Genomic DNA, 26,864 nt, shown 5'->3' on the forward strand with positions numbered 1-26,864 from the left:
CACCATGTCAGATTCCTTTTGCATGCATTTGTTATTAATATCTGGTGAGATAGTGGAAGGTCTTGTATCGACCATTGTGCAAACAGCATCCATTGGAGAATCCTCATATGTAGATGAGCAAAAGGAACTAATAAGATGGCAGAAGCCATAGTCCCTAGGACTTGAAGGACTACTCTGGCCTGGACACTTTGTTTGTTTAATAAGGATCTGATCTGACTGCGTAGAGATTCAACTCTTTCCTGTGTTAGCTTTACTGACATGGTTGTTGTGTCTATTTCTGAGCCTAGAGATACAATAGGCTGCAAGGGAGTTAAGACTGACTTTTGCAAGTTGACAGTGATGCCTAGGCTGATGCACAAGGATAGAGTCTCGTCCCTGGTCCTTATGAGTTGATGCTTGGTGGTAGCAGTGAGGAGCCAGTCGTCTAGGTACGGTAACACCTGGAATCCTTGATGTCTCAGGTGAGCCGTTACCACTGCCATGCATTTGGTAAACACTCTGGGGGCTATAGTGAGGGCAAAGGGCAGTGTTCTGAACTGAAAATGGCTGGGTCCCAGCCGGAAGCGTAAGTGTCTCCTGGAGCACCTGTCCATTTTGATGTGGTTGCACGCATCCTGGAGATTGATTGAGCACATCCAGTTGTTTTTTCCGATAAAGGGAAATGTCGACTGCAGAGTGACCATTCAGAACTTTGATTTTCTTACATGCTTGTTGAGCCTGCTGAGATCTAGAATAGATCTCCAGTCCCCTGTATTTTTTGGAACTAAAAGTAATCAAGAGTAAGTTCTGGATCCTACTTGCTCTGCGGGGACTTCATGGATGACTCTTTTTTGTAGCAATGAGATGACCTCTGATGTTGCACTGTCTAGTTGGATGGGTGGTACGTCTGGAAGAGACCGGTTTGTTGGGGGTTCAGAAAAAAGGGAATCAGGTAACCTCTGGATATTACTGTGTGTACCCAATGATCTTGAGTGATAGTTAGCCAGGCGCTTGGGTACAGCTATATACGCCCCCGGACTGCCTCCAGAGATGGACAGTCGGGCAACCCCTCAGTGTCAATGGAAGGGACAATCAGAGAAAGTGTTATGGATCGCCTCTGCCGCAAGGGCGGTGCCTTCCATTATATCCTCCCCCTCTGCCCCTGGGGGAGGGTTGACCTTGTGCCTGAGAAAAACCTTTTTGGGATTTGCGGAACCACATTTTCCCTCCTGTATTACCCTTGGGATAGGGTCTGGATGACAGAGAGAAATGGGCTCCAGTGGCAGATAAGGTTTTTCCTTCCTGCTCACCCCTAGTCAAAGTCTCTTTCACTTGGGGTCCAAAAGAGATGAACTATCAAGGGGAATGTTAGTGAAGGAAGACTTGAAGGATTCTGTAAAATTACAAAGATGCATCCACAAATGTCTCCTGAGAGCTTTTCCTGCTGTGGCTGCCCTGCTCACTCCATCTGTTGCATATGAGATCAGCCTCATGGAGGAATTAGCTATGGAAGTAAGGGTGGAGAGCTGCACGGAAACCTTTTCCATGGAACCCGGAGCTACTGAACCCTGGATGGTATCTCCTAACTCTTTCAGGAGATCCCTCTGAAGATGAGTGAAATGAGTTAGGTAATTCAGCAATCTTAATGTAAACGCCACTGAAGAAAAAGTACACTTCTCGTACCTATCCATCGTCCTGGACTCCTTGTTATGAAGATGGATATTAGAAGACGTCTCAGATAATTTTTTCTTGGTAGCCGCTGCTACCACCATAGCATCGACTGGAACTCCCTTGCTAAGGAAAGACTTGTCATCAGGTGCTGTCATAAATTTGTTTGGCCTCCTCAGGATGGCTTCCACTGTATCTGGAGAGATCCATGCTTTCCATGAAATGACCCCCAAAAGTTGGTCATAAGATGGTGTCACCCAAGAGGTGGAAGGTCGAGAGCCAAAGGCCTCAAGATACACTGATTCATCCTCAGTAGGGTTAGAGGTTTTCCATTCACCCCTCTGTCTAAGGATTTCTAGGATGTCAGAGAAGGAGACATCCTCAGAGGGAGATCTGGGGGAACCTTCTGATTCCTCTAAATCAGTGTCTGATGTGACAGACTCAGGAGATTCAACATGTTTCCTCTTACATAACCTCTTCCGAGGGAGCTCTCCAGTGGGATAATCTGGGGAGGTCTCAAAGAGGGGGCACCTCCACTGGGGGCTACTTGGGCCTCTGGTTCCCTGAGCTGTGGGGGTGGCAGGGGGGAAGAGGTTGCTGCCTGCTGGTGGTGGGACACAGGTTCCAAAGGAATGACTTTGGCAGAGGATAAAGCCTTCTCTATAGCTTCAAAACCCTTTCCACCCTGCTCTGAAGAAGACCTCCACTCCGAGAGGGTGGATGGTCGACTCCCAGCAAGAGGGAACAGCTCCGAAGCAGAAGTGTGAGCCGTGCTGAGTTGAGCCGAGGCTCCGAGAAGGAGGGTCAGATCTGAAGAGAACCCGGGGTGACTGTTCCCCTCATAGTCGACACCACAGCGTCGGCTCCCAGAACCCTCAGCTCCAGACTGAGCCATCAAGGATAGAGTAATTGGCTCTGAGGAAACAGGCTGAATCCCTGGAGCTGAAGGGTCCAAGACAGAGGAACCTGATGTAATAGGCTCCAAAAGTAAAGCAGTCTGAGGAGGAACAGTGATTGGTATGGGGGGACGGCTCCAAGACCTTTGGGTCTGGGGGGCAGTTTTCTAGCCAGAGTTGGATCCGAAAGCAACCTCTTCACCACCCTCTCAATGTCCTCATCTGATAGGGTCCTGGAGGATCTGGTGGAGACTGAAGGAGACCTCCTTCTCATCAAAATAGAAGATCTCAGAGTAGGAGATGCAGTCTTGATGTCAAGAAAAACCTTCGGTACCGAAGACCGTCTTGGAACCAATGGAATAGACTGCACCGAAGATAAAGCAGAGTTGGAACCATAACTCCTTGCTTCCAACGCCTTACTCTTTTTGATCGGCTCCGAAGTTGGGGCCGATGATTTTCTCTTTGAAGATTTTGGAGCTGTCTGACCAAGTTCCAGCTGTTCCTGGAAGGAACTGGTCATGAGACCCCTGTCAATTTCTTTTTGTTTAACACTCTCCTGTGTTGTCACCCAGACAATATACGCAAATGGTGTGGCTGTCTGTAAGAGACATTTTCTGCGCACACCTGTCGTATTTTTTGAAGCCTGAAGGGCAACGATCCTTGTGATCCTTATCTTTATCTTTAGACATAGTTAAAGACTAAAAATTTAAAGTGTAAAGAAGAAGAAAATAGTTTTTTTTATAACATTCACACATACACAGGGAGGAAAGGCCCTCTAACTTAAACAGGCACTATGGTCCTCTAATTTAAATGGGTTGTACAGTCCTAATGAGGGAATAGGGGTTGAAAACTTTCAAAAAACAGATGCACATTACAGAAGAAAGGTACAGTTGTGTACACTTACCATAAATGTAGATGTTTGAGTGTATTCACTGTTGCAGTCATTATATTTGGGTTATCTGCTTGCAGGTAGCCCTCAGTCAGCCTGATTAACAAAGTCTTGGGTCCTGTGTCAGTTGCTGTCTCTTCTTGCATGACATCAGGTCGGCAGGGGTATAAAACATGCAGCCGACATTATTACATCAGTTTTTCTTGCCTCTGATGTCAGGTGCCCCACTAATGGGAAGCAATTACATCTATAAATATACAAGGTTATACCTCAAACAAAAAAGCAAATACACCAAAAAGCTTTTAAGCATTGAAAAGGAGAGAAGAGGTATAGCCAAACAAATTCAGGGGGCTGGAGGGAGGGTAACCAGGACTGCAACAGTGAAAACACTCAGACATCTACATTTATGGTAAGTGTACACAACTGTACTATGTTCTTCATGTTTCACTGTTGCAGTCATTACATTTGGGTAGATTCCCAAAGCTAAGAATGAGAGGAGGAATTTAGATAGCATTAGGACCAGCTATAAGGCCCTGCAAAACTGCAGTGGCAAAGCCAGCTCTGGATTTAGAGAAAATTGGCAAATGGTAATGCTTGGTGAAAGTATGTACAGCACTCCAGGTAGCAGCTTCTAGGATGTCCCTGGTAGGTACACCTCTGAGAAAGGCTGTAGAGGTAGATGCAGCCCTGGTTGAGTGGTATCTGATCCCCTGTGGGATAGGTTTTCCATGTTGTTTATAGCAGAAGTGAATTCAATGGCCTATCCATTTGGAGATAGTTTGCTTTGAAATAGCCTTCCCCTTTGTCCCGGCAGCAAATACCACCAGCAGTTGTTCAGATTTCCTTTGAGGTTTAGGCCTGTCCAAGTAGAATCTAAGTTGTCTGTGCACATCTAAGGAGTGCAGTATCCATTTCTCTTTGTTCTGTGGATTAGGAAAGAATGTAGGCAAATGAATGGACTGATTAAAGGCCACACTGGATACCACCTTTGGCATGAAAGAAGGATTGGTCCTGAGGGACACCCTGTCTGCATGAAAGATGATGAAAGGCTCCACTGCCATAAGGGCCTGTAATTCTGATACCCGTCTTGCTGAAGTGATGGCTAAAAGGGAAGCTGTTTTCCAAGAAAGTAATTTTAAATCTGCAGTAGCAGCTGACTCAAAAGGAGGAAGGGTAAGTTTCTCCAATACAAAGTTAAGGTCCCAGGCTGGAGTTGGAGCTCTCCTGGGTGGTCTTAATTTTTTGGTCCCTCTAAGAAACTGCTTGAGCACTGGAAGAGAGGAGGGGAGGTTCTGTGTTATAATGAGCTGAAATGGCTGAGGCATGAATTTTTATTGAGGAAAAAGACAGGCCCTTGTGAAGCATCTCAGTTAAGTATTGTAAAATCTGAGGCAAATTGGGCAGTGCTGTGCTTATCCTTTGAGATTGGTTCCAGGCACAGAATCTTTTACATTTTTCGGCATAAGATTACCTAGTACTAGGCTTCCTTACCTCTAAAATGACATCCATCACTGGTTTAGTGATGGATGGTAAAGGAGGGCTTAAGTAATTAGCCAGGCTGCTAGGTTCAGTGTTTGAAGCTGAAGGTGCAGAATCTGGTTCTCCTGCTGAGACAGCAGGGTAGGAGTCTGAGGCAGGTGCCATGGGGCCAACAATGACACACTGCGCAGGAGGGGGTACCAGTGTTGGTGTGGCCAGGCTGATGCAATCAAAATCATCCTTGGTTTGTCTTGTTTAATCTTTAGTAGCACTTTGGAGAGCAGATGCAGAGGAGGAAAGGCATAAACTGATAGTTTTTTTCAGCTGAAGGACAGACCATCCACTTTCCAAGCTTGTCTGTGGGGAGTCTTTGCACAACATTTTTCCAATTGATAATTCTGGGGGGAAGCAAACAGGTCTATATCTGGGCTCCCCCATTTGCTTGTCAACATGTTGAAAATGCTTGGTTCCAGTTTCCACTCATGTGGGTTCCATGAGGGTTCTGCTCAGTCCATCTGCCAATGTATTTCATTTTCCTGGCAGGAATTGAGCTTGTAGATGTACTTGATAGCTCAAAGTTGTGTTCCACAATGCCATGGCTAGTCTGCAGAGGGGGTAAGAATGTGTACCCCCCTGCTTGTTTATGTGCCACATAACAGTGGTGTTGTCCGTCTTTACCATTAATTGTCCTGGAAGGATGTGGTCATTGAAGGCTGTCAGAGCATTCTGTACAGCTAACATTTCTTTATGATTGATGTGAAGGTGCATTTGAATTGGGTTCCATTTGCCCTGAATGCAGTTCCCTGCCAGGTGCGCCCTCCCATGCATAGTCTGATACATCTGTTGTTAGAGTTTGGGTGGCAGGGGGTAGTGTGAATGGTAGTCCCTTGTTTTGGTGGCAGGCCTTTGCCCACCAAAGGAACTCTAGAAGTAGACAAGGAATGATAGGAATCATTGCTTCTAGATCCTGAGAATGTTGACACCATAGGCTTTTTAGATACCATTGTAGTTTCCTCATATGCAGTCTTGCATATGGAATTAGAAGAATGCAGGAGGCCATGGACCCTAAGGCTTGTAGGATGTGCCTTGCAGATAGCAGGGTTTTTGTGACCACTTGTTTGAAGTAGGTTGTCAAGTGAATTTGTTTCTCTGGCATGAGGAAAGCCATCTGGGAAGTTGTATTCAAGCTTGCTCCCAGGAATATAATTTGTTGACAGGGTACCAGGTGTGATTACTTTTCATTTATGGTGACCCCAGACAAGTTAGCACCCTGTGTACAAAAGCCAGATGATTCAAAAGTATGTCCTGGTTTTCTGCCTGAATTAGACAATCATCCAGGTATTGATATATTTGAATATTTCTTTGCCTGTAAAATGCAATGACTTGTGCTAGGCACTTTGTGAATACCCTGGACACAGTAGATAAGCCAAAGGGCAGTGCAGAGAACTGGTAGTGCGCGTAGCCTGCTTTGAAGCATAGGTATCTTCTGCAAGATTCCCTGATTGGGATGTGCAGGTATGCTTCCTGTAAATTTAGTGTTGCCAACCAGGCATCTTTGCTTAGCATAGCAAGCAAGCATAGGAAGCAACTGGTGAAGTGTCAGCATCTTGAATTTTGGAATCACCAAAAAGGTGTATAGAGTAGGCAGGTCCAGGATAGGACGCCATGAATTGTCTTTTCTGGGTACCAGGAAAAATCTTGAGTAGAAACCTTGTCCCTTTTTCTCTTCTGGTACTAACTGAATTGCCCCTATGCTTACGAGAGAGAGTACTTGCTTGTGGGCCTCTGCCCACTGCTTTGTAGGTAGATCCGGCCAACTGCTTGGAGTTGGTGATGTGTGGAAGCGAAATATGTATCCTTGGGACACTATATTTAAAACCCATTTGTCCTGGGTAATGAGTCCCCAGTTCTTTGCATGAAGTGCAATCTTTCCCCACAAAGGGGCAGTCAGTTGAGAAGTTCTTGGAAGTTTTAAAAAGATGTCATTGAGACAGTTTCCATAGGTGAAAGTGGAGGCCCCCCCACTGCTTAGTCCTGTGCGTCCCCTGGGACTGAAGCCTGGGTGCTCTGCTGGATCTGGGTTTGGACTGAGAAGGTCTAGAAGAGGCAGGAAAGGACCAATTCTTAGAAGGCCAATACCTACTAAATCCTGGAGGTTGTACTTGTAAAAAGTCTTTAACAGTTTGCATAGATTTAGCTTTTTCCTCCATCTTTTTAAGAACTTCTTCTGCCTTGTTGCCAAACAGGTGGCCCAGATTTAAGGGAGCATCCAGTAATTTCACTTTAACATGATCTGGCAAGGATTGCTCCTTAAGCCAAGCATGCCTTCTAAGTACAGACCCAGTTACCGCAGCCCTGCAAGATTCCTCTAGTGAATCAAAACCACATTGCAATGTATTCAACTTGTTCAGCAGAATGCATAAAATCCTGTAAATCCTTATTTTCAGCACAATCAGGAGTCAACATCATTTTTTTGTTTAAGCAATCCAGTAATATGCAGCTGAAACTTTAACATATGAAACTGGCAATTCAAGGCCCTAATGGCCAAAGTTGCAGAAGTGTATACCTTCTTACTCCATCTATCCAGCACCCTGGAGTCTCTATCAGAGGGAGTAGGATTTTTGGCAGTAGTAGCTTTAATGCCCTTGGGTCATTTGAAATGGTTTCAGGATCCACAGTAGGATTTTTGAAAAGGAACGTGTGAGAGTCAGGAACCCTGTAATATCTATCAGGTTTTCTGGAAGCAGGAGGTAAAGAGTCAGGGGCCATGTTAGATTCCGAAAAGGCATCATCATCAATGTCCAGTACAGGAGGTATAGCTAAAGGCCTGTGCTGGGGCAGGAGTAAGAAATCCCTAAGCCTCTTTTTAGAATCAGAGAAATCCTGACTTTCCCAATGAAAAAGCTCCCTGAGAGTATGCAAGGTTTCACCAAAAGAGAAATCCTCTGGGGGGGGGGGACGGGCAGAGGGAATAGTATCCTCAGCATCAGAATACTCATAGGTAGATAAGGGTAAATCCTGGTTATCAGAGGAAACAGAAATTTAAGAATCCTGGTCAGAAGTATCATAAGCAAACTCAGTCCTAGGTCTCTTAGAGGGGGAAGGTTGGCTTCCCCTGATTAAAGTAATAAGGTCTTCAGTCATTCTTATCATTTGTTCTTTAGGCATAGAGGCCTGACCATGCAGTCTGGGCGTCAGTTTTCTAGGCATGGTTCGAGTTTTATGTCTTGAAGAAGAAGATGGCGCCGGTTTAATATGCAAGTCAGTAGGCCTGAATACACCCTCATTAGCTGGTGCCTGCACAGCGGCTCTGGACCTATCCAAGGTAGAGACATCCACAGGTTCCACAGTTGAAGCATCTCGCGGCATACCAGACTCTGAATGGGTCTCAGTAGAGGCCTGCAAATCTGAAGTAGCGGGTATCAGGGGCTGCGAAAGCACCTCACTGAGTACCGGCAAACTCGGCGGCCTGTCTTTATCTTTGCGCTTCTTCGGAATGTTGGTAGTCGGATGGTTTACTGAAGACACATCAGGATAATTGAACCAAGCACCAAAAAATTTAGAAGTGCAAATATACTGATGACGGATAGTTTGTGGTTTAAATAAGGCACAAAACCAAAAGCGAGGTACGTCGTGGTCAGGGCCTAGGCAAGGAATACAGTACGAATGAAAATCTTTATGAGGTATTTGCTTTCCACAAGAAATACAATTATTTACTTTTTCTGACATTGGTTTAGAGAAAGAAAAAGTTTCCCCAATGGGGTACTTAGCTTTTAGTTGAAGACTTCAGTTCAGAAACTCGAAAACAAAAATTTCAGGAGTTGGCCAACCGGCACTTGTGAACTGCTTCTGCTTCGGGCACCGCACGGCAAGAAAGACTGGTGTAATGACGTTGGCTGCATGTTTTATATCCCTGATGACCTGACATCATGGAAGAAGAGGCAGCAACCGATGCAGGACCCAAGACTTTTGTTAATCAGGCTGACTGAGGGCTGCCTGCAAGCAGATAACCCAAATGTAATGACTGCAACAGTGAAACATGAATAACATCTATTAGATATATATATATATGACAGAAAAAAGGTGATAGAAAAGGACTAAATAAGTAAAAAAATCATTCTACTTAGCCAACGAGCTAGTGAGACACAACCTCGAAGCTTTCATGGCAAACGAGATCTGGGGAATTGCCATGAGGCACCATGGGATAGGGGCTAGCCTCGAGCCAGTAAAAAGCTCTCAAGCTTTAGTATAGGCCGAGATGGAGCCGAATATTGGCTTCAAATCCATCCAGCAAGAATTACGGCGAGATAGGACTACATAACATTGCTGGTTTTGTAAGTAGAAACGTGCTGGCAAACGTAAAGGTATAGGTGTTATTGTATGTTTAGGGAGTTGTTACTAGTTAAAAAAAATCATTTGTCATAATAATACAGGAGATATTGTTGAAGTGGAAAGGTATAATCTTGACTGTGCTGTGTTACATAGAATTCTAATGTTAAGAGAGTTTTTCTTTTGCAATCACTAGACTGTTCTCTTTTCCTCTAAGCAGTATGATCTCTGAGTTCGTATATTTAATTTGCAGGAGTTGTGAGGGGTGCAGGAGGCATAGTCTCCCTGCAAAGTTAAGGAATAAAAAAATAGTACTTTACAGTTGCTTTCCACTTTTTGGTATTTTGGGACCCAGTGTTTTAAACTTTCAGGAATTTGAAATGTGAAATTTTGGCTTTATGGTCTAGGTATTTAGTAGTTTGGTCTGGTAATATGGGATTTAGAAGTATATATATATATTATTTATTTATTTTTTTTGAAGACCAGTTGCATTTCTTCATAATGGCCACAGTATTAGCTATATTAGCTATATTAATTCCTTACTGAATTTATGTCCTGCCTGAATACTCATCCTTATGCTTCTGAACTTTTCTTCCATGATTTTTTTTAATGTGGAGAAATTAAAGAATAAAAAGTGTAGCTTTCTATGCCCTTAGGGAATGTTCATTCTGCAATGATGACAGAAAATTAATTATTTTGTACTTGAAAGTAATTTCGCGGAAATACTTCAAGCAAACTTCACAGACTTAAATCAACTTGCCTACTTGTTAACTTCACAGTCTTAATCACCTTGCCTACTTGTCCTGTAGTATTTTCTATTGAGATCACTGATTTTCAAAGAGCATAAACATTTAAAAATATAAAAAATATAAACTGACAAAATTTTCAGCTCACAAAATCTTGATAACTTCAGCTCTAAGCTGAATAAAGAATTCTACGGATTTGTAAATATAAGTAATATGATCCCTTGTTTTTTTTTTCATTTAGGAGTAAATGGAGTACCTGGTTTACCTGGGAAGGTTGGATCTGCAGGAGAGAAAGGTAACCATAACATAGCACTAAGTCACAAACATTTGTTTAATGCAGATATTTCTTCACAAGTCATTTTACTGAAAAAAAATTTGCGATGCAAGCTCATTCCATTTCAACATGGGTCTTCTTTTTCCTAGTTAATCACTGAGGATTACTCTTCTGCTACTATATTGTTTGCATACCTGTGCCTGGGTCACGGCTGAAAAGGGTCTCTGGACTAGACAACCAACCTACCCATTACCATATAGTATATAGATAAATAAACTGTCATCAGTTAACAATACCAGACAATAGAGTTTTGTAGCTCTTATTAAGCAGAAAAAAAAACATATTGGGGGAGTGGCCAAGATGATGACCATGTAGCAGCACAAAGCTTTTGCTCTGCTTCCTTTTATCTATTTATTTTTTTTCTGACAGGATTTCATTATATGAATTCAACACAAATATGTTCTTTTTATAAAATCTGAGCCTTATAAACTTAAACTAACTCAGATAATATTTTTGAAGAAAAATTGAATTTTTAAGGCAGCTTTTTGACTTTTTCCTGTCAGTATTCTCATTGACTGTTAATTCAAAATGAGCCACTCAAAAATGAATCCGAAGAAAAACTCAATTAAAAAGGAATTACAAACCATCATGAAAAGTACTCAGGAACTTTCTATTAAGCTGGATAAATTTGACACCAAAAAGGACTACATAGAAGAAAATTGCAGAAATAAAATGGATATGTTAAGTGAAGTCTTAAAACAACAATCTGCACAGATCTCTTCAGTTGAGGAAACAGTAAGTGACTTAGATGGGAGAATGGCAGAAAATGAAAACATACAGATTTCCTTCTAAAACAAAATACTTTGTTTTTTACAAAAAGTAGAAGATCTAGAGAGCAGATCTAGAAGGAACAATATCAGAAAAAGAAGAAGGGGAAATATGTTGCACTTTTTGAATATTTGGTTGCCTAAAGCTCTTAACCTGCCAGAGGCTCTCTCTTTCAGTATTGATTAAGCTCATATGTCCCTTTTAACTCCTTCATCTGTTCCCAGATCTATAATTGCTAAGTTCCTGCCTAGTCAAGATAAAGACGTAGTACTGAAATCAGTCTGGTCTAATTCTCCAGTTTAAATTAAAATATAATGGGCAGGATTCACGAAGCCTCCGTGTAAGAGTTACAAGGCTTACACGGAAGCTGCAGTTAAACGGTGTGACGTCAGCATGTCATGCATATGCATGAGGGCATGGTGAATCACACCTAAGGCTAGCACGGTCCATGTAAGACAGTAGGGGGCGTGTCCGTAGGCCGAGCCCTGCAAGCGGACATGCCCCCAGAAGAGTAAAAGTACCCAAAGTAAACACCCACGACAGAGGCCATGGAAATGTGAATAAACACAACACAACACATGCCCCCACAGACTATGAACATTAATATATAAATGAACATGTTATAACATGTTATATATTTTTTTTAAATCATAAAGATGTTTGCCCGTGAGTGCGCTCGTTTGCGCTGGCGTGCCCGTAGCTTAGCCACAGTTAGCAGTCAGTGGAAAAGCATATAAGGACTAAATATGCAAAGCAAGCCAGGAATCAATAGCATAGCGGTAAAGATGTTGGCTGAAGAGCAGGCATCCATGGTTCGAGCCCCCACAACATCAATTTTTATTTTTAGTAAAATAAGCACAAAACAAGTCCCTGACAAATATGTACACATATAAAATCATATTTTACGTAAAATGTAATGAAATAGTCCATTTATTTTGAAGAAATGTGAGATAACAAAACAATAAAAAATGCGAGATGTTCCTATAGCTGAGCTACAGTTTAACAAGGTGAGTGCATCTGCCCATAGGTGAGCAGTGGTTTAACAGGTGCAAAATGAGTGCCCGTAGGTGAGCCGTGGTCTAACACGCTGAAAGTGTGTGCCCCTAGCTGAGCTGAGCGTAATATGCGTGCTGACAGCCAAATGAAGCATAAACCAGCGTAACCCATTTGCGCGGAGCTGTGCACCGCACAAACAAGCTAACCGACGGGCAACGTTCAGCAAGCTGTAACAAAACAGCCTTTACATAGATACACCCCCTAGCCTGTCTAGACAGTCATAAAATATAAAAAGCAGTGGCCAGGTTCAAACCCAGGATACCATGCACCATAGTCAAGGTACTTAACCACTAAGCCACAACAACTGTACTTAGAAATGCAGTAATAGCAAATATATAGGAATGAATAGAAAGTGGAGCATGACAAAGCAGGTTTTGTGAAGTTGATACAATTCCAAAATGGCTAATCACAGATAAGTGCGGGAAAAATGGCATATATAAGCCCCATAGGTGGGAATACACAGCATAAACGATTGTAGAACTGACTTGCAGCCAGAATGACAGGAGTAGGAGAGGGTAGTTGCTTTCGAGCACAGAGGTGGGGCGTTGAGGAGTCCAGATACATGGTCTGGCTCCTAGTCCACAATCATGAGGCCCAACTCATGCAGGGCCAGGTCCTGTGGGGAGCATATAGGGCTGAGGCATGGGACCGGTTGGCTCATGATCTCACCAGTGCCACAGGTATTCCAAGGACTGGTGAGCAGGTCCATCATCACCAAGCGGACCTGAAGAGACACAAGAAGGACCAATTGAACCTTTGGATCCAGGAGGCCCGGCAAATGCCCAACGCCCCACTACTGAGTAAGTTACATTTAATTATGTATGTAAGAAATTAAATTATCTGATATTATGGAGATGTGTATTCCAATATTACTTCATTTATATTACAGCTGCAGGTGTCCGTTCTGCGAACCGCAGAGCCTATGGCGATAGGCTGGTGCGGTTGCACCACCAGGCAGGTCAGTAATCCACTCCCAGTAACTGTAAAGAAATATAAAAGTATGACAGTTAGCAAAAGAGTGCAGTGTAGTCACTAAGTAATAAAATGTGTAAGTAACAGTGTAAAAGTGTTTTCAAGTATTGCTTGATTACAAAAGTGTGTTGCAATCTGTAATCCAAACAGAAAAATGAAAATGTCTGAAATAAAGTCTGAAATAAAGATGCCCCACCTGTAATAAAATAGTACACAACCTGCAGCAGGCTGAAAAGTACAGCTGCAGAAGATGAGCAAATCACATGTGTGAAATATATCCCTGTTGAAATACTGAAACATGACAGAAGTGAGACTGCTGGAAAGGATTGTAATAACTACAGGTAAAACATGTCAATAAAGCCTAGAAGTAAGTACCATCCTGAATAGTAAAATGAAAACAAGTGAGAGAGTGTGAGAAAGAGTTATGAATCCACCAATAAAGTAGTAATAACCCCTAAATAAAGTATACTGCAGTCAGTACAGAATGAAATGAATGTGACAAGTAGAACCAAACTGCAAAATGTGTTCAAAGTGTTGCTGCAGCTGGAATGTGTATCCCAAAATCTGGATATGTTGCTCTCAGTCTGCAATATGCAGATAGTATGATTGTCTGAAATATCAAACATCCACGGTTGTCTATAGCTATATAAAGCAAATGTAGCAGGATGATGTAGCTGAACAAAGCCAGATATGAACGTGTATGAATAACAATAAAATGTATATTGATGTAGCAGTAACAGTCCTATCACCAAATTGAAGTAGTTATCATATAGGAAACTGTAGTTAGAACAGTAGTGTGTATATATCTGTAGCTATTAGAAATGTACAGCATATGTATTGGTATTCGAAGTTGTTAATAATATTTTCTTCACCCCACCCTATAACCACATATAATCCATTCCATGTGAAATTGGTATGTGCAATCACAATTAACACCGCTGGACATTTGTCCTGTTGGGTCATAAATATTTGCATGTACGTTGATGCATCTGCCCTGTTCATACATCCAAACCTGATGGCCTGTTGCCATCAATCAACCCTGCATGTTGTTGGACTGTGTATTGCTGTTCAAATTATGCATGTGTTATGCTCGCTGTTCAATGGTGTGAATATCTGGGTGTTTGGTTAATGGGAATACTAATGCATGCTGTTACAACTACTTGCGAATGGTATTGTATGTTACTAACCCAAACTGTCATGACATAATGCAAAACATAGGATGACAGGGAAGGCGGGTTCCAGCGGACCCACCTCTCCCACCTCAGCTGGCGAGTGCACCTGGCACTACTGCCCAGTCTGGACCCTCCTTCGGTGGCCCTGTGCCACCTGCGGGTGGATGCGCTGCAGGGGATGGGGCCCGTCCCCCCTCTGCAAGCGTGGCCGGAGGAGAACCACCACTTACCCTCCGTAGCGTCCGGACTGTGGTGCGTAGAGAGATCCAGGACTCTGTTCTTGGGCCCCTACGCCAGCTTGAGGCACAGGTGGCACAACTTACGGGCATGCCTGTTGCCCGTCCTACACAGCCCCCAGCACAGCCCCGTTCTGGGCAGTGAAAGAACAGTGGCAACTGCCCATGGGTGGGGATATCAGTTCCACTGTTGCCATCTGTGGGCTCATGGGCTCTGGATATCCAAACATCCGTCCCCGTCAATTGTGTAACCCCCCCACATGTGTCATACACCGCCCCTGTATGCGTCTTGTTTTTCTTGTCTGTTGACCTACCCAACCTACCTCCCCAGCTGTACCGACTTCCTTCACCTGACATACCACTCTCACCTGAAAAAAAAAAAAGGGCACTCTGTACCCACAAAAAATTACGCCCATACATAGCTGCCCATTCCGCACATATGTCTGCTGGACATGGAAACTATCAATTACAATTGGCTGTACAACAAGTATTATTGTTCTCCTGACAACTCTCTCAGGGGTGGAAGGTTTCAAATGTCACACCAAATTACATACATATGCACAGCTGTTGCTGACGAAGAAATTGACAGCTATGGGCCTTACCTATATCCCTCCTGCAAAACCTGAGCTTGTTTCCCTACTGTCTTACCCTCTTTGTGACCCCTTTTTCACCACTTTCCTGTCTCCCCATTTACATTTCTTTCAAAGAAAATAGTGCCGGTGTGCGCAAGAGTAAGCCCGTTTAAGCGGTTGTAAGCAGGTGTGCACGTGTGTGCGCAGAGCTATACGCCAGTGCACATGCGTGAGCTCCGCGCAAACCAGCGCTAACCTGGTTACAACTGCTTAAAAGTGCCTTAGTCACTCTGATTGATAGGTCCTGTAGTCAGTTCAAAAGCAAAATAAAATCCCACTGTTAGTCCAGAACCCAGGACCTTGGAAACAGTAGTCTGGATGACTTACCACTAAGCCATGTCTGTTATACAAGAACATTGTGCTAAAATAAATATACCATGTAATAGTAGGAATGAATGTAAAGGGAATATAGGACGTGTAGTACACAAAGCATGTCATGTATATTTACTGTCAAATCTAGTGGATATCTATGATAGTAGTGTGTGAACAGAAACAACCATGCTAGTAAGTAATAATGTCACTGTAGCACCTTGCAAGCCACACACATACTCACAGCAGGATAATCACTGCCCATACCCCACAACCTGTTACAGGAACACATCCGGACCAAGTACTAAAATATGTGGAGCAAAGGGCCAAAACCAGGGACACATTACAAATAATGTTACAACAAACTTAGACAGTTCAGAGAGTAACAGGTTCTGCATTTTGTGGGATGTTTGGAAGGGTATTAAGTTTGAAACTTAAATGTTTGTCACTATATTCTGACTTTAGCCCAGAGTGATTTGCCAGAAAAAGCTGTGCATGAGATATTGACCAAAATATGAGGCAGAAATGTGGACAACCTGCAAATATTTGTACACATGAGAGGTCTGACACCACCATATTTGAATAGTTAAGAGCCTAGACATAGCAACAGTGACTGAGTTACAGGGATGCCCCACAGACTCCATGTGAAATGTACAAACAGTAGGCAGAAAGGTGTTACAACATATGCAATGGTAACTATGAAGTCCTGAAAGTATGCACCACTTGCATGGCAGAAAAAGTGTAGTAATACATATGCTCATGCTATCCCACAGTCACAACTCCAGCATACCAGACAATTTAATGGGTGTACCCCACTGATATGTACCATTCCATGAGGCAGATAACAGATGCACCTGAGAGTCTCCGGGGCCTGCTCAGCAGCATACTCAAATACCCTAATAGATGTCAAGGCACACACCATGGCCAGACCACACTGCATGCTGTAACACCCTAGTAGATATAGCAAGCATTCCAAGGTGTGAATGTACATGGAAAATAGGAAAGCCACAGCAGCACACTACAGTCAGGACACCTAGCAGGCATACAAGTAGTGACTGTAAAGGGCAAATATTGAAGCCATAGCAACAAAGTGCAAGAGCCACTGCTATACACCAGTTACACCACATGTCCCACAGGAAAGCACACACACACACACATTAACAGTAGTAGTAGTCGTTGGTGTCAGTGTACATACACAGTTAGTACAGGAAACTGGAGAAATGAATGGAGAAATGTTAATCTGCAACACAGCTGGAAATATGACAGAGATACCAACCTTTACACTCAGAGAACATTGTCCACAGCATACCAGCATGGTCCCTGCCCTTAAAATCTGAAAGGGCTATGCCTATCTCACATACCTTTTTATAGCACTGTTCTGAAATCACAGTGAGAACTGCAATCAGTACACAACTGGCTGCATGCAATTAGCAAATGCTGGCTAACAATTGGTGCAGAGGCCATCACATGGACATATGCAGATACCTACAAAAGCATGCTGTACTCCCAGTCCACACATGCAATACTTTCATTGCACCCTGAGGAGGAAGTGAGAGACAGAGAGAGAGAGAGAGAGACAGAGACAGAGAAAAACAAAATTAAACATACACAAACAAAACTGGTCAGCAACAGCCACCTGAAAGCTGACAACTGGCAAGTGGAGCAGCAGGACACAAAACCAGACAGCAACACAAGCAGCTGTGACAAACACAGGTAATGTAAAGTAATACTATAAAGGTCTACATACTGTGAACCCTCCATATGTGTCATTGGTCTGTATCCATATGTATATGAAGATGTGCAAAGGGCAGGGGACATACTGCAACTATCAGTGAAGGCTGTACATACATTTGTATGTGAGAGCATCTATGTGCACATATCAATGTAGGTTGAATGTAGGTTGTAGTGCAATGTACAAAGTAGGTTTCACAGTTATGTATGTTTAGCAGTATGTTGGTGTGTGTATACAGTATGGTAAACAAACATCTTGATATACCTATCTATCATATGGATATGTATGTATGTCAAAATATGTATGTATGTATATATATATATATATATATATATATATATATATATATATATATATATATATATATATATATATATATATATATATATATATATAAATATATATATATATATATATATATATAATATGCATATATGTATACATACATAGAGAGAGAGATGTAGGAATACATAGACAGATGTAGATAGATAGAATATGTACAAACATATATATGTAATACACACATACAGATATAGATATATGTAGATACATATACATAGACAGACAGATCTGACTATCTACAGGTATGACTGTATATGACGACCTCAACACCCCCTGTCCCACCCCTCTGTCACTCTCACCCCCTCTCTGTCACACCCCCCCTCCATATCTATAGCAATATATGTACATCAATATATATATATACATATAGATATATCTATATACATATATATATATATATATATATATATATATATATATAGAGAGAGAGAGAGAGATGTATATATATTCTGAGTGAGGCACATGTGTACAGATGTATTGCAACAGGTGCCTGGTGACAAAGGCATGGAGTGAACACCAGTGTCAAAACTGGAGTACCATACCCCATTTCAAATCACCTACACCAGTAACCACCAGATATGTGATTGGCTGCCCACCACTGCATGTGTCAGGGGTGAACAGGGTCATAAATGTGTACAATAGTCCCCCCCAATGATATTCACAGTGGCACACTATTCCTGGAATACCTGCACATGGTATGTGTCAGCAGACATGGTGTGTCAGCTATGGACATGTAGGTCAGTGTACCCCTCCACACCACATAATGGCTGCCATGGTATGTACCTCACATGACAGCTACAGATATGGAGAAGGACACAGTGACATGTACAACACTGTGACAATGCACTCAAACAGATTACCAATGCACAGTGACTGACAACACCACAGAGTATGCACATACTACCCACACAGAGGTTACCACTCCTGGATTTACATACTTAAGTCACACCCATGACAGATGTCCAACAACCATAGTAACACCTCACACCATCCACAACCTAAATGACTGCTGTGTGTCGTCCGTGCCACTGCAATAGAGAGCACATGTGGAGGTAAAGGTTCCTACCACAGATAAGACATACCCTGCAATAAACCACACAGTGTTAAGAAGCAAGACTCCCATGAGTACATGTCACACATACCCCTGCTGAATGTTAGTCAGATAGGTAATATGCCATATGAGTCACCCTGTGTAACTATTTGACAGCAGCAGGTACCATCACACCACATGTGTCACAATGGTCAGGGTAGCAGAACAGTATGCTGCTGTAGTCCCAGGGCAATAGCATATTGTATAGTATTGTATTGTAATGTATTGTATTGTGTTGTATTGTATTGGTATGTTGAGGTGCCTCCTTCGTGGAGTGGAACCACTGCTGCTGTGCGCCAGTGTACAGGTACATATCCTGTAGTCAGGCTAGTGTTACATAACACTTCTATATGTGTGTTTAGCTCCTGTCGGAGTTCATGTAGCATGCAACCGGGGATACCATCAGGTCCCATTCATGTTGTGTATTCTGCTTTCCTGAGGGCAGCTCTCACCTGGACATCTGTGATGACAAGGAGGTTACAGTCAGCTAAGATAACTATGTCTTATTTTGGGGGAGAGGGAGGGGTGAAACATGCACTGAACCTGTCTGCCACAATGTTGTCAATATCTGTGGTTTCAGTGAATTATTTGTTGTTGTGTACTAACTATGAGCATAGTGGAGGGATTCTGACCAGGTTGCTAACATAACTGAAGAAGGCCTTGTGGTTATCTGTAGTGTCCCTCTTGATTTCCCTCTCAAAGTTGCCCATGGATGTTTGTATGAGGGAAAATAGATCCTTACTAGTGCTGCTCAGACATGCCTTCCCTTTATGGAATTATGCTCTGTCTTGCAGTAGCTTCCATCTGTTGTAATACAATCTATCTATGGCTGGGGTCCACCAGACAGAATTCTGTCCCGTTGTGGAGAGTGTCTTGGTCATATATGGTATTGCATGATCCATGCATTCTCGGAGATGTCCATAGAAAGCATTTGTGAAGGGGTCAGCATTGTGGGTTGTGTCTTCCACTGGCCCAGTGGGCTGAAAGGATACCATGTCACTGTTACAAAGTGTAAAGTTTGCATTTGCAATGTTATTCACTATAGTTGTTTGTGCTGGTGGGGGAGGTGGGATATGTATATCCAGGGCAATTAGTTTGTGGTCAGCTCACAGTAGTTGATGATGTAGCCCATACAGTACCTAGATACAAACCCCCAAAGTGAGGAGGTGCTCTGGACCTGAATCAGTGTTCTGACTGCTGGGGTTTGGTAGTATGTCATATGGAGTGTGCCAGGTACTGTTGCACAATTGCTGGCTGAGCACTGATACCTGGCCATTTACATGTGTATCCACCAATAGACAGACAGATGCTATATATGTGAGATATGTCATATCATAACAGTCGAATAGCATGTGTAGTATGTGTGCCAAATTCTGCTGACATATATTGCTGATATCAGGTTATTTCCTTTTTCAGGCACATGGCTCACCTGTGAAATCCAGCTTACTCCGCAGCTGAGGATGAGGAGATACACCAGAGCCTGGTGCGGGATTATGCAATACTCTTTTCCAGCACCAGCCAGAATCAGCAGGAGAGGGCTGCACTGTGGCAAGACCTGGTCCGTCGGGTAAATGACATAGGCACGCATAATAGGACATATGAGCAGGTACAACATCACTGCAGTGATTTAATCATAAATGTCCATCAGCGTGTGTCGGATATCAACAGGCAACAGGTCGCCACAGGTGGTGGGGTGGCTACACATCCCCCACTCACCAGAATGGAGGGACTACTCATGAGTGTAGTGGCTCCAGTCCGCCAACAACAACAACAGCAGCAGACATGTATTATGATGGAGGCTGGAGCCACGCAACAGCAAGACTATGAGCGTGCAGGTAATATGCCATATGTATAGCTGACTGTTGTGTACACTGGTAGTTAATGCATGTGTGAGGTGTGTCCTTGGTTTGTAGCTGTCATCATAGTATTTAATGTGCAAGTGTGATATCCTCAATATCAGCAGCTGACCTGTGAAAGGCGACTGTTGTACTACTGACCTGTATCATACTCAGTAACAATGGCACAGTTGTGCCCACTGACATTAGTTTCCTCACTTCTGCAGGTCCCTCTGGTGTAACAGCAATGCAGCCTATCCATGCTGGTGAGTGTGTATTAACAATACCTTTAATAGTCTTGATAGTAACAGTAATATTAGGCTCACTTAGTAGTGCTCTGTGTATGCATGCAGGTGTGTCTGTGTGTTGATATCTCGCATACTGAGTAGTGCACAACTGTGTGCAATTGTGTGCAACTGTGTTCATGTGTACGTGTGCACGTGTGCACATGTGCATGTGTGCATGTGTACATGTGTGCAAGTGTGCATGTGTGCATGTGTGCACGTGTGCATGTGTGCATGTGTGCATATGTGCACCTGTGCATGTGTTCATGTGTGCATGTGTGCATGTGTGCACATGCATGCGAGAATGTGCATGTGCACATGTGTGCATGCGCATGTGTGCATGTGTGCATGTGTGCATGTGTGCACCTGTGCATGTGTGCATGTGTGCACCTGTCCACATGTGCATATGTGCATGTGTGCACCTGTGCATGTGTGCATGTGTGCACATGTGCATGTCTGGACCTGTACATGTGTGGATGTGTGCATCACTGGTAATATTGTGTAGACATTGTAAACTGTGTTTGCTGTTTCCCTCCCACAGGTTCTGGTGCTGCTCTGGTGTCATGCAGCAGGGAACCTGAATCAGGTGCCATGGGTACTGATAATGATGACATCTGTGTAATGGCACAGGAAGGTATGCCAGGGTCCATCATTGGTCAGCTGATTGACAGTACACAGCTGTCAACCCCATCAATGCGCACAGTTATCCTGCCAATACAACCTTTGTCATCAATGTCCCTAGGTGATGGACAGCATACAGTGGGCATTGACCAGGGTAATGTGGTATCTGTGGCACATTCCTCCACACACAGCAGCCATGGGCATGGCCCTGAGATGGTACCACACAGACAGATGTCCAGGGGTTCTTGTGGGAGCATCCGTGGGCGTACTGCCCCTGTCAGGCGTGCCCACAGAGGTCTTACAACCTCAGCTATGTTTCTGGCTGTCATGCAGGCACAGTCACGTCTGGAACGGTACACCAGACAGGGTCTGAGGGAGCTGACAGCATGTCGCACAGCCATGACTGACAGTATGCGTGACATTGTGGCTGCCATCCGTAATTTCACCGATGTCATAGACAGCATTGTGGGGACATATTAGACCGGTTCCACTACTACATGTCCATGAGCCAGGGTGATGGTGGACGGTTGAGGCGTCGACGTGGGCATATGCCAGCAACAGCAGCAGCTGGCAGTCATCGTGGACGACAACAGGGCCGTCGCCCATAGTGCCAGCAGCAGCCCCAGCAATGCTGTGTCTGTGCTGTCATCAGACCGCCCCAGGAGACCACGTGCACATGGCTCTGGCCAGGCCCGACAGGGATCTGTGTCCAGTCAATGAACACCTGCTTCTCATGACAGTACCCAGTCTGGGTTGGTACAGGATATGGTCCGTAGCACCCCTGCAAGGCACAGGTACCATGTCCGTGACCAGAGACACTGATCTGTATGACCTGGCAGGTACAGTCTGTGGCTGTCCAGAAATACCAGTATATGGCAGCCATGAGGTGGAACTGTGTGCATCCATACACACATGTGAATTGACAATACCTAGGGCTACCACATACACGCACACACTGCATCAACATTGCCCCACCTTGTACTGCTGTCCTTCACCAACACACATACACATACATGTCAATTGGTGGTATCGGTGGCTGACACAGGCATACCAAGTTCACACCCTGTGCATATGATGAAACTGTGCCATCTCCTGCAATCTGTAACATCAGTGCAGGTACAGGTTAACATGTTGCTGATGCACAGGGTGACTACATAGACGTGTAGTAATAGTATCATGTTGTTAACAGTACTGTGTGCTGAAATAATTGTGGGTATATCACAGCATGCCTGATGCAGTAAGGGTATGATTGTCATGTACTGTTGTCTACACCCATGGTAAGTACCATAGTGTATCATCTGCACATGTTGGCATACTGGTGGTAAGGATGCCAACAGAAGGCTACATACATAGGTAGCACAGGGGATAAGGTAATTAAAGTATTGATACGCAATGATGGACATGTAAACTGCAAGTGGCATGTTGCCCACACTGGACTCTGCAATGCGGATGTTTGAGGATGTTGATATGTGTGCAGTACTACACGACTGCTACAGGACACACAGGACCACCCTAGCACTGCAAGCTCACATCTCATACCATGCTAGACAGCCCCAACACACAAAACTAACTGTCACAGGAGGGAGAGTCCCCATACATGTCAGGGATACTGTGGTGGCAGGCCATGTAGCATACATCCTACTAAGTATGGAACCACTGGGTGAAGGCTCAGTGTCTGTTATTTGACATGTGTATTACTGCAGGTATGAGCACATGGGTTTCCATCCAGTTATTGTACATCCTGACGGTACATGGTCTGTACACTTGTGTGCGCTGAGACTGGACCCTAGCCATCTGACCTGTGTATTTCCATGTACATGTGCATAGTGCCTGCATATTTGCAGTGTTACCTACTGGAAGTGGTACAGCTTGTTTGTTGTACAATGGACTACATGCAGCCCTGCTTACTGTAGCTTTGTTTGCATGCATGTTTGCTTGCAATTACCCTGGAATACTGATCCCACCTGCAATGCATAGTTACAGAGCTTCTGTGGACTCCTAGTGACATCTGCATAGCTTACTATATGTATGTCCATGTCTCACTTGACAAAATGTCATTGTTTGTCCTGTTCACATGTACGTTGCCTGTGACACATTGCATATGACTTACCTGGCATTTGTCCACGTGAGCAGTCATATATGCCACTGCTAACTAATCACAGGCACTACACCCTCACATACTCATCTTCTGTTGAACCACCTGCTTCGCTAGGGACGGCTTGCACCTGTCAGCCCTGGGCTTTCAGATATTGGCAAAGACTCTTGCTACCCCATAGTGCCTTTGTTAGGCAAGGCTCAAATGACAAACCCACCTTCATAGGTATCACAAGGGATAAGAAACTAAGAGTAATGCTACTCAACGCCAGAAGTCTGAACCTCAAGATGCATGCACTCGAAACTCTCCTTAGCATGGAGAACATTGATATCTGTGCAGTAACAGATACCTGGTTCAGGGCTACTGAGAGCACCCCAGCACTACCAGGTTATACCTCATACTATGCTTTTCAGCCCCAAAACGTGGACCAAATCACAAAAGGAGGGGGAGTATTGATATTCATCAAAGATACCCACACCTCCAGGTTGGTGGCAAAGCACCAAGCATCAGACACTATCCATGTGCAACTAACAATGGGTAAAACCGCCTTCCAGATTATAGCCTGCTACAGTCCACCCTCCCAAACCCAAGAACCGCACTCGGCCTTCCTGAGAAAAGTGGAAAATATGAAGGTCTCTCCAAACACCATTATATTGGGCGGCTTCAACTACCCAAACATAGACTGGGAGCATGACTATAGCTCCAACACCCTATCCCAAAGATTCCTAGAATATATGAACTCAAATGCTATGGAACAACTTGTTACCACTCCCACAAGAAGGGAAAACATACTGGAACTGATCATCACCAACATGGGGACTCTATGCTCCAGACCAGAAGTGTATCCCTCACTGGTAAGATCAGACCATAAACTAATCTCACTGGATATTCACATCCCGACCCCACCCCCTGCCCAGAAAACCACAGTGAACAACTTCTCTAAAGCAAATTCACACTCCTCAAAACTAAGGTGGAAACCTTCAAAGCCCCCGGGCCTGTGGAAAATACGGACCAGACTGCAGATTCCTCTATAAACGCATTCTATGGGCACCTTCAGGAATGCATGGATCATGCAATCCCGAATAAAACCAAGACCCAATCCTCCAAAGGCAGACATCCTGTCTGGTGGACCCCAGCCATAAACAAACTATACAATAGAAGGAGGAAGCTACTAAATGATACAGCAAAATCCCAAAAAGGGAAGGCATCACTGATCAGTATTAGCAAAAATCTACGGGCACTCATAAGATTGTCTAAGGCCAGCTTCGAGAGAAAATTGCACAGGACACTAAGGATAATCACAAGGCTTTCTTTAGTTATGTTAGGAACCTGGGTGGTAATTCCCAGATATGCTCAGAGGTAGTCCAAAATGTCAATAGAAACACCAAACCCACAGACATTGCCAACATCCTAGCTGACAGGTTCAGCACAAACTCCCCCCTAACACCGAAAGGGCAAATATTTATCCCAGCAGAGTGCTGCCCCCCTGACATCTCAGATGCTCAGGTAAGAGCCACCCTCTCCAAAGCAATAAACACTGCATCAATGGGATCAGACAGTGTCCCGGGCTGTGTCCTACATGAACTCCAAGAAGAGCTACATGCAAACATAAAACTACTGTTCAATCCCAGCCTTACTACAGGATATGTGGCCAAAGAGTGGCGTACAGCAACAGTGGTCCCTCTACAGAAAGGTGGTGCCTCAACAGATCCTGGACACTCTCGCCCCATAAGCCTGACTAGCTTGGTCTGCAAAGCTATGGAAAGGATCATCATGGACCTCATAAATAAAGATATTGGGGACCTACAGACACTGGATCATACCCAGTTTGGCTTTGTTAAGGGCAGATCCTGCCTCTCAAACCTGGTTGATTTCTTTGAAACAGTCACCAAGGCCATTGACGAGGGGAAGGTGGTCCACACAGCCTACCTGGACCTAGCAAAAGCCTTCGATACAATACCCTACTCGGGCATTCTAGAGAAGCTCACCAGCTTAAATATAAACCCCTATGTCACTAGATGGATTGCACACTGGCTCAAGGACAGAACCCACATGGTTAGAATTGCTGGAGCCATGCCAGACTCCAAACCAGTTACAAGTGGTGTCCCACAAGGCTCAGTCCTGGGACCTCTCTTGTTCGGTATATATTTATCGGAGGTACAGGCCAACATGGAAGGACTGTGGCTGACCAAATTCGCAGATGACTGCAAACTGGCTGCCATAATCGACTCTCCAGCCAACACAAGCATCCTCCAAACGGGCCTCATAGAAACAGACAACTGGTGCCAGAGCCATGGCCTCAAACTGAATGCCAAAAAGTGTATAGTCATCCCCTTTGGCAAAAACAAAGTGCCCACAAAGTACCACATAGGTGGTAATCCATTAAGTACAGAAGAAGTAATTAGGGACCTGGGGACCCAAGTTGATAGCAATCTCTCATTTGACAACCACGTGGCCAAAGTGGTTAGGAAAACATTTTATATAGCCCACCTCATCATGAAGGGATTCACATCTAGATCAGGGGAGGACATCATTCCTCTTTACTCATCCCTCATCAGGCCCATAATTGAGTACAATGCCCCTGTTGGGATGTACCTTACCAGACACCTGCAGCAACTGGAAAGACCCCAAAAGTACCTCACCAAGAGGATCAAAGGGCTCAAACAGATACCATATGCTGACCAGTTAAAGAAACTCCAGCTCTACTCAGTGGCATACCGCCTGTTCAGAGGCAATCTGTGCCTGATGTATAAAGCCATGTCAAACCCGGAATTAATGGGCATGCTGCACCTCAGAATATACAAATCCCATCGAGCTACACGCTCGAGAGACTTGAACCTCAGCACTGAAATAAATAGGTCATGCTGGAGGGACAGATTCATAACCCAGAGGCTCCCTTCACTCTGGAATAAAATCCCAGTCCAGGTTAGGCAGAGTCCCTCACTGACTCTCTTCAAGAGGAATCTTGATAAGTGGATGGGACATCGTAGGTTTACCCCGGGTATCACTTCTGTGTCACTGTTAGACAGAGGCACAGTACACTAACCTCGAAAAAGGGCATAGCAAGATAAATTTACAATGGATGGCGACAGCCAAACACATTCTGGCTAGGTTTATAAATGCCCTAGGGCAGATAGCCTAGTATGAACCTATGAACCTATGAACCTATGTACCTTGTTCCCCATTGGCCCTATGTGCTGTTAATCACCATGGCAATCACAATACTATGGTAGCATGTGCAAAGGTCAGTTGTCAGTCACCTCTATGGTACAGTTGTGGAATATGTGGGCCATGTGGCAATGTCACAGCTGCCACATGTACACAGTCAACCCTCTCCCCTACACATGGACATACAACACATGTATGAGATGGAACCACATAGCCAAACTGGGGACTAAGC

At 44.1% G+C, this 26,864-nt stretch overlaps 1 protein-coding gene across 1 annotated transcript in view; it reads left to right on the forward strand.

Annotated features, from left to right (window-relative positions):
- Positions 1-26,864, forward strand: part of LOC122812128 (ficolin-1-like) — a 1,158,126-nt gene that overhangs the window by 117,728 nt on the left and 1,013,534 nt on the right. Inside the window, exon 4 of the mRNA XM_044084426.1 lies at positions 10,228-10,281. Within this exon, the coding sequence (XP_043940361.1) occupies positions 10,228-10,281 (54 nt within the window). The remainder of the gene's footprint in view (positions 1-10,227; positions 10,282-26,864) is intronic.

The sequence above is a fragment of the Protopterus annectens genome, chromosome 1.part1 (assembly GCF_019279795.1).
Source record: "Protopterus annectens isolate FY-2018-M chromosome 1.part1, PAN1.0, whole genome shotgun sequence".
NCBI classification, from domain to species: domain Eukaryota; kingdom Metazoa; phylum Chordata; order Ceratodontiformes; family Protopteridae; genus Protopterus; species Protopterus annectens.